Here is a 15750-nt window from a genome sequence, read left to right on the forward strand (position 1 = left end):
TAGGAAAGCTTTATACCTATCTACTATAAGCTAAAAACCTTAATAAGATTATATAGGTGTTTAAAAATTTTAAGAGCTTAATACTTAACTAATACAAGCTTAGTATAGTTAAGATTATGTAAGATAACAACGTTGTAACGCTCCCTTAGCGTGGCAAATCTTACTTTTAGATCTAGGCAGCTAATAATAGTATTAAAATTAAGAGCTTACCTATATATACCTATAAACCTAATAGAGGAGCAGAAAGAGCAGGGTAGGAGATTATAACAAAATTAATTAAAATAAGGATTAGTGCTAACCTACTAACAAAGCTCTAGCCTAAAATTATTAAAGCAGCGACTTAGCTCTATAATATAAGCCTATCCTATACTTATAATATAATATTACCTAACAAAGTGCTAGATTATTAGTTTACTAGATACTTTAGGTAGTGGCAACTAGAGTAGATAAGGGAGGCAACTACTAATCTCCGCCCTAATTAGAGCAGAATATACGCCTATAGCTATTAAGCTTACCCCCTTAATAGAGATTAAGCAGCTAGGCGTTATAAGAGGGTTTTTAAGGTGAACCCTTAGGGTTATATTAGATATCTAGTAGGATATAGAGTATCTAATATATACAGGATATAGATCCCCTTACTTAATTAAATTATTATAACGCAGAACGTTACCTTTAATAAGGATCTTTTCTATAAAGAGAAAGATCTAGATTAGCTTTAATAGTTAGAGGCTTAAAAGATAGTTAATATTATTAGCAAAGATAAGATCTATAATACAGGAGAAGTATATAAAGAGCTTAATATCTTTAATTAGCTTTGTATTGTAGTAGAGTAATATAAGGAGTCTAGTAAGTAAGGAGGACTAAACCTAGCGCAGGAGCTAGGGGGTAGGGTAGAGCTAGAGAAGGTAGATAATTAGGCTAGCTAGCCTAGTAATTCACAACCCCCTAAGCAGACACCTCTAGCGTGGGTACTAAGCATAGCTAGCTTAGTACAAAGGATCTATATAAAGTCCCCTAAGCTAATAAGGCTCTAAACTCCTAAACTAACACTAGAACTAAACTTTAGTATAGGAGATAAAGGATCTATATAGGTTATAGATTAGGGTCTTACTACCTAAGATAGTAGTAATCTAACTTACTTTAACGCTATAATAGGTAGCTCCTAGGAAAGACCTAGAGGGGAGAGTACTATTAGTAGGTTACTCTATAAGAGCACAGAGATAGGTAAGGGTACCCTATCTAGCTCTTATAGGGGTGGTAAGTAGAGCTCTTACCTACCTACTTTAGGACTAGATTCTGTATCTCCTGCAGATCCCTTACAAGCGGCACCTAGAGCTCCTAGAAAAAGTAGAAAACTATAAGTTAAAGGACTACCACTAACGCGTGTTAGTAAGCAAGCTTAGGGACAGGACCCTAATAAACTACTAGGAGGCTCTACAAGTGCAGGGATATATATAGTAATAGATCTATTAGATATAGATCTAATTAGAAATCCCTTACATAATCTTTTAGTATATCCTAAACTAAACGCTATAATCCACACTATAATCGCAGTAGTGATAGGGAGCAAATCTCCTAAAAACCCTAAAAGGAATACGCACCAGGACGCTCTACAAAAAGAGCTAAAATAATAGAAGGATCTCTATAACTACTAAATAGGACAGCAATTTAGAGACGTAGTATATAAAGAAATTAATACTCTACTAAAAGCTAGTACCTAGGAGGAGATTAATAGGCTAACTAAAGGAGAGCATCTACTCCTACTTAAATAGGTATTTACATATAAGCTTAATTAGGATAGTTACCTAATTAAGTGCAAAGCAAGGATAGTAGTAAGAGGAGATCTATAGCTTACTAACTTAATTTATTTAACCTACGCAGCTACCCTAGCAGCTTAAACCTTTAGGACTATAATAGCTATTAGAGCTAAGTTTAACCTTAAGATATATTAATATAACGTTATTAGAGCTTTCCTTAACGCCTTAAGGGATTAACACCCTATAGTTATCTACAAGCTACCTAAAGGATATTAAATACCTAGGAAGTGCGTTAAGCTTAAATAAGCTCTATATAGATTAAAAGACTTACTATTATTATAGTACAACAAGCTCTTAACTACACTCTAAGAAAATAAGCTTATTGCTTCTAAAGAGGAGCTATGCCTATTCTTTAATAGAGATTGCAGTATCTTGTTAATATTCTATGTGGACAATATCCTATCGCTCTATCACTAAAACTACGCAAGCTAAGCTCACAAAGTTATCCAAGCTCTAAAGCAAAGATATACTATAGAAGAGAAGGGACCTATAAGCTAGTTTCTAGGGGTAAGAGTAATCTAGGATAGAAAGAGATAGATAATAACGCTTATTTATAATAAATACATTAACAAGATTACAAAGAAATTTAATCTAGTAGAGACAGGAAAATTCCCTACTATACTACTATTAAGTAAAGATATTAAAAAGAGCACTAGAGAAGCCACTAAAAAGGAGATTAAGGACTATTAGGAGCGCGTTAGATTAATCCTTTACACCTTAATTATAGTGCGCCCTAATATTGCCTATACAGCCTCCTAGCTCTCCTAATACCTTACTAACCTATCTAAATAACACTTTAATATAGTTAATTAAGTAATTATCTATCTATACTAAACTTAATACTAATTAATCTAATATAGGAATAGGGATCCTAATAAGCTTATAATATATAGTAATGCGTTATTTGCTAATAATATTAATACTTAGCAATTATTACATAGATACCTAATTACGCTCTTTAGAGGACCTATTATTTAGAAGGTAGCTTAATAATTAACTATTACTACTTTAACTACTAAGGTAGAGCTCCTTACGCTTAAGCAAGTAAGCAAAGAAGCAATAGCGTTAAAACGCTTTTTAACTAAAATACACCTTACTTTAGATACTACCTAGATAATTAATTGTAATAATTAACAAACTATTAGGTTAGTAGTAGGTAATAATAAAAGGATTACTACTAAGCTACGCTATATAGATATTTAAAACATGTAGCTTAGGTAAGAGCATATAAAGGGATCTTTCTATATTATCTACCTACCTACTAGTAATATACTAGCTAATAGGCTTACTAAAAACCTAACTACACAATAATTTATAAGGTTTAGGGAGCACCTAAAGTTATATAATAGTAGAGTATATATTATATAGCGTTAATTAAAGTAAGGTAGTATATAAGATCTATTAATATAATATAAAAATAACTAACTATAGCCTACCTCTCTATTATTAACTAGGTAGCTTCCCTAAGGAGCTCTATTACGCGCGTAAAGCGTGCCTTAGAGTCTATAGGGGGCTACCTAGGTTACCCTATCCTAGGATCTATAGGGGGAACCTTAGAGGAGCTAGAGTCCTTATCTTCTAATAAGGAGCTCTAGGCGCCCTTAGCTACAGAAGCAGCCTTGCGCGCAAGCTTAGTAGTAGTAGTAGTAGCTTTTACTAGCTCCTACTATTTAGCCTTACTCTCCTTAAGAAGCACTAAGACCCTTTGCTTCTTATCCTTAAGAAGGTCTTAGCTCTTACCTACCTACTTCCTTACTAGGAAGGATAGTATAGAGCGTTAGGCAAGCTTAGGGCTATTAGTTTATTAGTATAAGATCTTACTAAAAGTATTATAAAGGAAAAATTCTTATATAAATTATATATATTAGGATATAGCTATACCTAGAGGAGCACTACTAGCACTAAGTCCCCCTACTAGAAGAGTTATAGCACTTGCTATTAGACTTATTAAAGAGCGCTAAGCGTAGATAATTTAGACAAGTTTTAGCATAATAAATACTAGGCTCTCTATAGTAGGAGGATCTTAGGGTCTCCTTAGGAGCTAGAGAGGGAGCAGGCGCAGGAGCAGGGGCCTTAGGTAGGGTCTAGGGGGGAGCAGGAGCTAGAGTTAGAGCTAGAGTAGTAGGAGCTAGAGCAGGAGCGCCTTATCTTAGCTTCGCGATCTTAGCTATAGTAGTAGTAGCTACGCACTTAGCTACTATATACTCTGCAATAGCCTTATGCTTAGTAGTAGCACGCTCTTCTTTAGTAGTAGCAGCTTTAGTAACTGTAGCTTTAGCTATATAGGAGGTAATAAGGGTAGCGCAGGTAGAGCAAGCGTAAGTAGTAGGTTTTAACTTTAACTAAGATAGGTTAGTAGGGATATAGGTATAGTTTAGATCTTTAGGGTTAGATAATCTTATAACTTAAGCTATAGTAAAGATTATAGTTAGGTAGATAAAGTTATAGAGCTCTATCTAGATAATATCTACGCGCGTAAGCGCAGGCTAAATAAGGAAGGCGCGCTAGTTAGTATCTAAAGGGTAAGCTAATTTAACCCTTTAGATATACAACGCTCTAATTAGCTACACTACCTATTAACTATAAGCGTAACTACAATAATAAAAGATCTACCTACACCTAGGGGGTATGTTATAGGAGGGATATTAACTAGATTATAGAGCATCTTAATCCTAATTAATCCTAATTAATCCTAATTAATACCCCTGTATGACCCACTATCTAATCAACTGCTAGCTTACTGCCAAGTGCCTAATAAAAAGCAGGAGCTCTAGTAAGGAAGGTTTACTAATTATTCACCTTCTAGTAAGGGTAGCTAAAGCTCTATATATATAAGTACAATCGTAGTAGATATAATCTAATAATCCATCTCCTAAATTATTCCTAACCTTAGTGATCCAAATTTCCACACTATAGTATAGACCTAGCTATCTTATAGGATAACCTAATACCTTAAGTAGGTAACTATAAGACTTAAACTCCTCTAAAGTAACACTATAGTTAGTAATACGCCCTAAATTAATTTAAGTTATAGTGTTAGAAGCAGAGGAGGCGTCTAAGTTACTAAAGGGCGCTAGCCTTTTTACTAACCTATATATATAGACACTATAGGATAAAGTAGTATTAGAAGATAAGATATACTAAGTGCGTCTTAATATAGTTTAGAAAGGCGCTAGGTCTTTCCTAGTTTCTACTAATATAAAGTAATAGATTAGGGACTATATAATTAGCGCACACAGCACTTTGCTTTAGAGGGGCGTTATTTAGTTACTAATATAGGAACCCCTTATAACTACTATTATATAGTAAGTATATAAATTAGGTTTAGTAGAATATCTAGGAAAGAATATAATATTTTAAATACTACGCTATAACTATTATTAGGATAGAATATTAGGAGATATTATATAGTATATTTAGAACTACTATTATTATAGTACTTATATCTCCTAGAAGCGCTAATAGAGTCTATTATAACCTATACTAGTTACGTTATAATACTAGTCCTAAATATCTATAGATTTTATAGTTAACCTACTTATAAAAGATAATAGTAAACCTTAGTTCCTATTAGTTATTACTAATAGATTATCTAAATATATTTAGCTTAAAGTAATAGTCTCTATAGCAGCTAATTATTATATAAGGATCTTCTAGGATAACTAGTAGTAGTTCTAGGGCTTCCTATCCTCTATTATTACTAACTAAGGCTCTAACTAGTTAGGATCCTTCTAGATAATATTATACTAGATAATAAAGATAAACTAGTTACTATCTACCGCATATCACCCCTAGACAGACAGTAGGATAGAGCAGGCAAACTAAGAGCTATAGGTAGTGCTACGCATAATAGTATACTTTAAGCAGACTAACTAGCCTAACTACCTGCTAGCCTACTAACTTGCACTTAATAATAGGGACTCTAGTATAACTAGTATTAGCCTAAATCTACTTTTAAATAAGTATACTATAGACACGCTATAAAAGATAATATTACTACTAGTAAAGCCTATAAATCCTTATAGAGAGGCTGTAGCGTTCTTGTTGCACCTATAGAGGGGTGTAGAGCTAGCGTAAGCTACTATTAAATTCTAATAGCAATAATAATAGGAAGTAATAAACTAGTCCTAATACCTAGCTAAAAAGTTCCTAAAAGGTAATATAGTTTAGTTTATAATACGCAATATAAAGATAAACTAACTAAGTAAAAAGTTTAACTAGCTATAGGTAAAGTATAGAGTAATAGAAGTCTCTACTCTACTTATAGTAGTATTAGATTTACTAGGGAACTTATATAAGACTATATATATAGATCTGCTAGAAAGAGCTACTAATAACCTACTACTAAGCTAGAGGCTTTAGGACTTATAACTAGGTCTAATAGTTACTCTAGAAAATAAAGATATAACGCTAGATAAATAGGAAGTAGAAGAGATCCTTTATATAAAGAATACAAGAGGAAAAGGAAAGTATTAAGTCCTAGTAAAATAGAAGGGGTATATTAATCTAATATAGCACCTACTAGAGGTAGTATAGGATACTAAGGCTCTAGATAAGTTTAAGGAATAGTATAGAGATACTACGTATAATAATAGCCTAATATATATAAAAGCTAGGAGGTAAGAGTAAAATAAAACTAGAATAATAACTTAGACCTTTATTATAATTAAGAAGTAGAAAGGTATTAGAGATATCTTTTATTTATCCTAATAATACTCTAAGCAAGTGCCCTACTACTAAAGTTTTATAATATAGCTAATAATTAGGTAGTAGTATCTATACTATTACTATCTATAACTAACCCCCTTCTAGCCCCCCCTAAACTATTATTTATATTATTCTAACACCTCTATATCTCTTAGTAATAGTAGTAACGCTTACGCGTGTTATAGGTAGGGGAAGACTTAGTTAACAAGTATAAGTAGTAGTAGTAGTAGTAGGAGGAGGGTAGTACTTTAATAGCTTGCTAACGTATAGTACCCTAGGCCTAAAGAAAGTAAATATTAGAATAGATATAAAGGGAATAAGGGAAAATTAATACTAATAATAAGAGTCTTAATACTATAGGTAGTGCGCTTAGTAGCGCTCTTAAGTTTATTAATATAAAGGTTAGTTTAGGCCTAGGTCTTATTTATATACTAGTTAATATACTAAAAGGTAATACTAGTAGTAGTAGTAAGCTATATAATATTATTATTACTATAACTACTATATAAAGGCGTAATAGTAGACTAAAGTAGAAATACTAGAGTACTAGTAGTAGATAGAATAATAGCACTAAGCTAATACTAATTATAGGCGCGTAAGTAGGTAGTAGGGGCAAGTAGAGTAATAGTGTTATTAGTTTAAGCCCTTAATATAAGATCCTTAAAATAATAGTAGAGCTAGTAGAACTATAGTATAAACTAGTAATAGGTGCCTTTAGTAGGTTTCCCTATAAAGGTGCTAAGGGTCCCCTTCTTTATAATATAAAGGTAATCCTCCTAGTAACTATAATAAAACTAAAGCTAGTTATAAAGGGCTTAGCAAATATTAGGATTATTAGTAAGGATAGCTTCTAATTAAGTATAGGTCTTATAGCTATAATAGCAGGACTTATATAAGTGCCCTAGATATAGTTAGAACTTACTATAAAGAAAATAAAAATTAAGGGGAACTTACTACTACCTTTCTAATAGTTATACTTACTAAAGAGATAAAGCTAGTTAATATACTAATTATAGGGAAGTAGCTTTATAAAGCTACTATTATACTCCTTATTATTTAAGTTACTAGAAATAATAAAGCTACTAAGTAGCTATATTTAGGGAGGCGTGTGCTAAGCAAAAGTTAGTGTAGGAAATATAGGGAGAATACTAGAAGTACGCACCTTATCTTAGTAGGCCTAGCGTAGGGTCTAACTACCTTATAGTAGATCCCTACTACTAGTACTAGTAGCTATAGATAAAGATATAATAAAAACTAGATAGGCAGGATTAATAGGAAAAGATTAGAGAAAGGGCTAATTAGTAGGGAAAATCTATTATATAACAAAGTTTAGGAAATTTATAGTAGGGTAGGATAGCTATATTAGAACTTTTATAATAGGGTACTAAAATAAGCGTATAGATACTATATATGCATACTACTTAATATATAGGCCTATTATAAATTAGGAAGAAATATAAAGATATAATAATAAAACCTAAGAATATATAGAAATAAAGCCTAAAATAGATTATAGGGTATAAAGATATAACCCTAGACCCCTAGAAAGATAATTTTATAATAGTTTATAGGGAAGGTTAGGGGTATATAAAGGGCTTAGGCTTATACCTAAGCCTAGGTCTAATATAAGATAGACTAAGTCTAACACTACTACTAAGTAAACACATTACACACCTATAAAAAGGTGCTAAGGGCTTACCTCTCCTTTAAGATACTAAATACTATTATTAACGCTTATTGCATTCTCCCTTAAGGCTAGTCTATAACAAAGGTAGAGTAAGTGTTTAAGCTCTAGAAGTAAAAGAACCTTAAAGAATAGGAGCTATAATACTAAAAAAGTAAGGTAATTAAGCTTTATAAGTAATAGAAGCTTACTAAAGCTTAACTTATAAAGGAGTATTACTTAAATTAAGTAATTACTAAGAAAGAGTAGAAGGAGAAAGCTACTTAAAAAGCTACTATATATAATAAGTAAAAAACTACTAAGTAACTAGAAAAGTAACTTTAAAATAATATTAAAACGTCTTAAATAAGTAAAAGGTAAATCCTTAAGCCTCCTACTATTATACTAGCTAAGGTGGTTAATAAGGAGCTAGTAGAAGAGGATATAGTAGTAGAGGCAACTTTACAGCGTAGGCACCTAATTAGACCCCCTAAAAAGCTGCTTATATAATCTAAAATATTTAATCTACTCTAATAGATCTAATAATTACAACTCTAAGAAATCTTATAATAATAGCTATTATAGGTGGCGCAATATCCTTATTTAGTGGGTGGTGGATTTTGGTGTTAGTGGGCGCTCGGTGGGGGTGGGCGCTCGGTGGTGGATCACGTTACGTCATCTCACGTGCCGACTCCTGACCTGGCAAACTACGTAGGCGGACCAACCTCTTCTGGGCGAGACGTGCACTACCGAGGCACGAGGTAACCGGAGCAGCGTCTTGGAAAGGGGTGAAGCCTGCAAACCAGCCGACTCCCGTTCCTGACCCACCTTTGTACCATTTCAGTGCAGCTACACAGCACTGCCCCCATACCATGATATTCTCTCAGGTAACCGTGATTCGCCCTCGTACTCTTAAAGGCAAGTTCAATTGGCCAGTCACGAACCTCGGCCTTTGGTCCGGCCATCCTTTCACCCTACAATATAGTCAGCAACAAACAGGATGAATCAAGACACCAAGCCGTTCGGCATTATAGAGAAGAAATTAGCCGCCTATCCCCACTACGAATGGAGAGCATGTGTCTTCGGTGGGCTTAGTACGCTTCGTGGGTGATGAAATTGCCAGTCGTCCGGCTTGTATGGCCACGATGGAATACTAAAGACTAGCATACCTTTTCATCGATCAAACAATTCGTAGCTCTATAAATTCACTGACTTCAGTCTTTACCAATTGAACTCTCTCTCAAGCAGAAGACCGCAATCTAAACATGGCACCACCATCAGCAATAACTTCTACCCCTCCTCCCGCCTCAAATGGCAAACTCTCTGCAGAGACGAATGCCCCCTCCAATCTCGCCAGCAATACCACGATACCTGCCTGGGTCCAACCCGACCTCAACCGTCTCCTCCGCGTAGAACACAACCCAGGCTCGTTTGCCAGCCGCTCCGTCTCCCTCGTCTCCCTCCCCGCCGGCGCAATCTTCGCACGCATCAGCTCTCCCACACCAGCCACCGTCGCATACAGCTCCGTACAAGCTGGCCGCGACCTCCACATTGAGCTCAACTGCGACCTCGTCTACATCAACCACTCCTGCGATCCCACCCTCATCTTCGACATGGAGAGATGGGAAGTCCGCGTTAACCCAGACCGCGAGGAGGGACTCAAGGCAGGCGACGAGTTGACCTTTTTCTACCCAAGTACCGAGTGGGACATGGCGCAGCCGTTTGATTGCCTGTGCAAGAGCAAGGGATGTAGGGGGCGCATCAGCGGCGCAAAGGATATGAAACTGGGCGTGTTGGATGCGTACTGGTTAAACAAGCATGTCGAGGATCTGCTGGCTGAAAAGAACAAGATTGGGAAATCATAGATTCGGCCGCACTGCACTTTGGACATTTGTTTACCAGAATCAGATGCAGGATGCTTTGCAGAAGGGCATACCATTTTCACAGCCAGAGGAAACACGTATAGAATATCACTAGGCAAAAAAATTTAAAAATCATCCAATACAACAACTTCAATCTCCTCTTTGCTCACAAATTCCTGATCAACTCACAATCGCACCGTCGTACACCCCCCAAAACTCACTCAAAAAAGAAACCAACCCATTACCCCTCCAAAAGAACCCCACCATCACCCCCCGGACCCCCTCACACCCCCACGCCTCACCAACTCCCCCCACCCCCACCCCCACCCCCACCCCCAAAACTGAGAACCCGACATCAGAAACACTCGGATACCGCACCCACCCTCCTTTGTCTCTTTGTGGGGCCCTTCCACCACGATCCCACGCCCGCCCTGCTTTTAACCTGAATCTCGAACTTCTAGTGGCGGCGCCGGCTGCCCATGGGGAAAGGCGGGGTAGGCATGGGGCGAATTAAGGCCCGAGAGGGGGGTAAGTTGGCTGGAAAGGAAGCCAAGTCCGTGCCGGTACCGTGATGGAGGCGGGTTTTGGTTTAAAGGAAGGGCAGTTTGTGTTTGATTGCTTACTCTTTTTGGATTTCAGGTTTTGGAATCGGAGATCTGGTGTTCCGTTGTGGAGAAATTGGAGTTTGGATCTCGTCTTTTGTTACGGGGTTAGACAGCGCTTTCAACGCTGTCTACGCGTACCGCATATCTACTATTCTAACCTCTCGCAACTGGACTCCCACTTTACCGTACCTGACATCTATTATACAACCCACCACCTCCACCAAAAACCCACCCCCCGAGCTCCACAATGCCAACATCCACACCCACACCCACCCTCCTCACCCTCCCCGAAGAAATCACCGTCCAAATCCTCCACCACATCACCGCGCGCCCAACCCTGCACGCCCTCACCCTCGTCTCCACCACACTGAACCGGCTCTCCACCCCTCTACTCTACGCTCACCTCGCGCTCCACGCAGACGCCTTTATGCACCTCCGGCCCCTCGCCTGCTTGCTTTGGTCCTCGGAGAGACATCGCGCTTGTGTGCGCTCTGTTTCAGTGCGCAGAGCGTATGGCGGGAATCTGGTGCCGTGGCCGGGGGTGGGGTGGGCTTGGGGGAGGCGAGATGGGGGAGGCGAAGGCGAAGAGGAATGCGAAGGGAAAGGCGAAGGGGAAACCAAATCACCAACTCAGCAACACGATCCAGACGACCGCCTCGCAGCGCTGATTCAACGCCAGATTGCACTCTACGTCCGCGACGGCGATCACGCAGACTGGTATGCTCGGGTTCGGTATGGTGACCACGCCTTGCCGATTGCCAGTTTGCTGCTCAGGAGTCTGCCGCGTGTGGGCGTCATGCAGTTTGACGGCTTTATGTTGGTGGATCCGGCTGTCAAGGAGGAGGTTGGGGGTTGGGTGCGGTGATGGGGTGGGGGGGTTCGTGGTGTAGGGGGCTGTGCGTGTGTAGGACGGTGTGTACGATAGATTGTGCGTTTTCTGGGGTTTGAAAGGGTGGTGAGACGTAGGCGGGTTGGGAATTGTGTGGGGTTTGGTGGGATTTGTGTTTTGCATTGGTTTTATGACGTTATGACCCGAGCTACAAAGGTAGCATGATATCCTAGGAAGAATGAGAATCTCAATTTCAAGTGCAAAGAAAAGACCTTAATTCACAGCCACAACCCCTAAACCCCACATCTCACTTCCCACAAGACTGGCTCAGCATTATATAAACGCCGCCAACAAGGCAAATTCAAATCTTAAACATGTCCAACACTACGGAAATTCAGTGCTAGTATCAATCTACTAAATTAACCATTATGTATCCACCCCACCCACCATACATCCAGCCATAGCCCCAAACACAACCCTACGCTACCGGTAAACCAAACAACAAGCCTTCAGCCTTAACTTCTATACAACAGTGACACAAATATACCGGTACGCCATCCCTCAGACTCCTTAGCCAGCTGCTCGTCTCGGTGCGTGCGTAAGTAGACCCGGGGTATATGTACCTACCTAGCTCCCACTCTGCTGGATCTAGAAAGAAGGAGCACGGGAAGCAGACTTGTTTTGGTATGGTATAGCATACTACATATGATGGAGCCCTGGGAAGTTAAAAAATTATATCCCAGCTCGAACCTGACATCATTGCCCTTGCTCCACGATATCGCTCGCCAGACTGGATTCCCGCTTTTCGCTTTCTGCTTTCCGGCTCCGCAGTAGTCCCAGTCCAGTAAGAGACGTTTTACTCATTCCATTAAGGTTGTTCGCCTCATTTAATCTGCCAAGCAGGACTGAGCTGGACTTTGTAGGACCTAGCCTTGCAGAGAGATGGGGTGAGAGGGTGTATGCGGTCTAGATAAGAATGTAACAAGTTCACGAGATTGGACGTGGGCGGTGAGATAGATGTGTGAGAGACACGTAGAGGGGTGATGTTGTTGTTACGAGGTTGGGTTCCACATAGACTATACAACACATAAGGTTTAGCATACAACGTGCCTATCATGCCAACGTCCTATATTGATTCATCACGCGGTCATCCCATCCCAGCGCCTCACATTCACTCACATTCACATTCAAAAACACAAACACATAACGCACCAATCCCCCAACACCGCGCTATAACCCCCCAATTTCCCCAAGCCTATATCAAACCATGATTAAAAACCAAGTTGAAAAAAAGTTCGCATATTATGTATATTGGGCCCAGGGTATCATCTCGCTTAAAGTAGAAAAACAAAAGCACACAGCTCAAAACAGCCAAAAATGTGGTGCGCTTACAAAATCCCATGCCATGCCATGTCATGCCATGCCCATACCCACATATCATACAACAAGACACACACATACACATATACAGGTACATCACCGATCTTCAAACGCCTTGATCTGCTCCAGCGGGATATCTGTCCTCTGTACCGTCGTCGTCGTTTTGCCCGGATGCATACGATCCAGGTCCGCAAACCAATTCTCCTCTTCTGAAGGCAGGATCCCACTTAGCGTCTTGGGCTCGAGGTGGACCTTGTGAAATAGGCTGCGATTCGAGTCCTGGCTGGGCCGGTGGCCGAGGTTCTTATTGACCGAGGAGCCATCACTCTGCTTGTGGCGATGACTGGAGCGGGAGCGGCGACGGTCGTTGTATGTCTTGGCGGTGATGCTGATGCGGCTTTGGCGGCCGCTGTAGGCATCTTTGGACTCATTAATGTCGATGGCGCGGCCGGAGCCGAAGCTGCCTCGGGAAGCGGATTCGACGTGGATTTCGACTTCGTTGACGACGAAGATCTTGCCGGAAGCGAGATTGGCCATGACGGGCCAGAATATGGGTATCGAGGCCGCCATGATGGCGATGTTGACTTCGAGGACGGCGAAGATGTAGACGAGTGGGATGTAGTAGGTCATGTCGAAGATTGGGATGGTGCCAGCGCGATTGATAGACAAGGCTATCATGCGGCCGATGGCGGCTGCACCAACACTGATTCACAAATTAGCAAGACAGAGACGGGAAGCTAGTTAGAGTAAGGATACATACATGCATCCGAGGGTGTACAGCGTTATTAATCCTGCTCTGCCTTTTCCTGCCAGTCTCAGCATGCCCAAGAACGGGGCAGGCAAAGCCAAGACCGCAATGTCCAGTACCGAGTTGCTAACAGAATGCCCGAGGAACATGGGGAAAAAGGTATCCGGGTCCTTGGAACCCCATCCAAAACATTGTCCTTCCATTGACGGATACCAATTTTTCTCTATCGGTCTGCAAGGGAAGATGGCGATGAAAAAGAAGACGATGCCCCATATCGTGGTGATGATGATTAGAAGCCAGGTCAGACGACATGCAATGCGATATTGACAACTGCGATGCGAGGGGCAAGACTCGGCAAATAGGCGTAGAAACTGGAACATGATGGATAGTTTGATGAGTGCGGAGCTGGCACAGTATGCAATATTCGTAGTGTACACATGCTGCGGTAATGGATTAGCAAGCCCAAAAGTATTGCACGTGTGATTTGCAACTCACCCTAAAATACGCAGCGCGATGTCCCTCATCGAGCGTCCAAAGGTGTAAACCTAAACCATCTGCTGGCACTGTGAACCGTCAGATTAGCTTTCACGCATCACCACTTCAAATGTACGTACTCAAGCAGACCATGGAATCGCCCGCAATGCTTGTCAGACATGCCAATAGTACAAAGGCATCATCCCATCCCCAGAGACGGTCTCGAAATCGTACCCATAGACGTAGACATAATGTGATAAAGGCAACGAACTGTTGGGGAATTGGTTAGTGATGGAGGCTGTTGAGAGAGGAATTGCGTGAAACATACCAAGAAGCTGATGGTAACACCCAGGATAGTAGCCGCTTGATTTGTCGTTGGCAGGTTTGCGTTATCCGGGTGCAAATGTGGGTGTGCCGTCACCAAAGCCGACTCCAGAGAGTTGCTCATGGTCGTACACTGCGAAGGCGTGCAGCGCCCGATAACTTATCGAATGTCGATGTCTCAAATCCGGCTGAGCCCTGACTCGTCAATATCATGTAATTGGGCACCCGGCAACAGTCGTATAAGCAGTGTTCAAGCGTGTGTACATGTCCTCCTCCTACTCAAGCCCAGCATTGCCAGCATGCAACAGAAGGGAAGCGCTTTTTGGAATAAAGCCAGAAGAGGACTCGGAGATTCCAGACAAGGCTGATAGTGCGAGGCATCGTCGGGCCATATAGTCTGTTAAGTGGACCTGCCAACGGCTGAATCACCCCAAATGGAACCTAACTCAAATGTGGTGCCTCACCACGCAGAAAGTGGACCCCCTCAACTACACCGAAAGATGATCCGTTTAGGTCGTGCAGGTTGCAGGGTATCGTAGGATATGCAGCTGTGAAAAAACCCCTGGCCTGGGTATTTGGGCAGACATGATAGGCTGCCACAAGAAGCGGACACGTGCTTCCACCATCCAAGAACCCAAGATGCAGTCAGACGCGTCCTTTCTTACCCCAGGTACCAAAGCTAGGCCAGCCTGGTGGTTTGCTGGCAGCACCTCGGTGCTTGGTGGGTGAGAAATAGCCGTCAGATCCGCTCTACTGATTAATCGCAACAACATTGGGGGAAGAGGAACACACACCATCATCGAGCGTGTGCTCATCGCGCAGATGGGTTTGCGGGAAGATCGTCCTTGTGGTGTATAATCGACTCCCAGTAAACCCAAGTGAAATGTCCACTTGTCGAATAGCAAATCTGATTGTTGATACCCCACAAACTGGGCGAACGCCACACTTTGTCTGAAACGGGAGTAGGCGGAACCTTGCCCCCAATATGACCGAATGAACTGACGAGGGACACGTTTCTTGCTTTTTTCCCAAGTCTCTAGTGTCTGTGTTCAAGCTTCCTATTTTCCGTGCCGTCCTGTGTGTGAGGTTGATCAGTGTTGGGCAGGGAAGGATTGCCGAGACGCAAAGGACCGACCCCTCCCTTCTCTCCCACCTCGTACCTATCTGAGCCATGAATAAGCAAGCGTCTACCGAACGTAGCATGTTTCAGGGCGACTTGAGACACCAGCATTGTTGGCGAGCATCTCACTGGCCGTGATGTCAGTCTGGTACAAGAGCAGCGGTGATTTTGACTCATGATAGCTCCCATGGTTCAGGAACCGAGATCAACACAGCCCAGGG

The 15750-nt window shown here is 40.8% G+C and overlaps 3 protein-coding genes across 3 annotated transcripts; 2 read left to right on the plus strand and 1 right to left on the minus strand.

Annotated features, from left to right (window-relative positions):
- Positions 1-9452: 9452 nt before the first annotated feature.
- IAQ61_001508 (uncharacterized protein) lies at positions 9453-10052 on the plus strand (the record flags this gene model as incomplete). The annotated part of the gene is made up of 1 exon (XM_003839771.1): positions 9453-10052. The coding sequence occupies one exon, from the start codon at positions 9453-9455 to the stop codon at positions 10050-10052; it is 600 nt and encodes a 199-aa protein (XP_003839819.1).
- Positions 10053-10901: 849 nt separating this feature from the next.
- On the plus strand, positions 10902-11519 carry IAQ61_001509 (uncharacterized protein; the record flags this gene model as incomplete). The annotated part of the gene is made up of 1 exon (XM_066095132.1): positions 10902-11519. One exon carries the CDS (start codon positions 10902-10904, stop codon positions 11517-11519), a length of 618 nt encoding a protein of 205 aa, XP_065954980.1.
- A 1019-nt stretch (positions 11520-12538) lies between these two features.
- IAQ61_001510 (uncharacterized protein) lies at positions 12539-15594 on the minus strand. Its single transcript, XM_003839772.2, has 5 exons — positions 14414-15594; positions 14226-14355; positions 14107-14174; positions 13624-14051; positions 12539-13566 (listed from the first exon to the last, which is right to left on the minus strand). Exons 1-5 carry the CDS (start codon positions 14531-14533, stop codon positions 12960-12962), a joined length of 1353 nt encoding a protein of 450 aa, XP_003839820.1. The 5' UTR covers positions 14534-15594; the 3' UTR covers positions 12539-12959.
- Positions 15595-15750: the final 156 nt, after the last annotated feature.

The sequence above is a fragment of the Plenodomus lingam genome (genome assembly GCF_022343315.1).
Source record: "Plenodomus lingam strain CAN1 chromosome Unknown contig_12, whole genome shotgun sequence".
NCBI lineage: Eukaryota > Fungi > Ascomycota > Dothideomycetes > Pleosporales > Leptosphaeriaceae > Plenodomus > Plenodomus lingam.

Bases quoted from the DNA above. Each gene is read 5' to 3' on its own strand.
- IAQ61_001510 (XM_003839772.2), bottom strand. From the start codon at position 14,533: ATGAGCAACTCTCTGGAGTCGGCTTTGGTGACGGCACACCCACATTTG. The intron at 14,175-14,225 runs GTACGTACATTT...GACGGTTCACAG, and splicing joins CGATTCCATGGTCTGCTTGA to TGCCAGCAGATGGTTTAGGT. The intron at 14,052-14,106 runs GTGAGTTGCAAA...CCATTACCGCAG, and splicing joins ATCGCGCTGCGTATTTTAGG to CATGTGTACACTACGAATAT.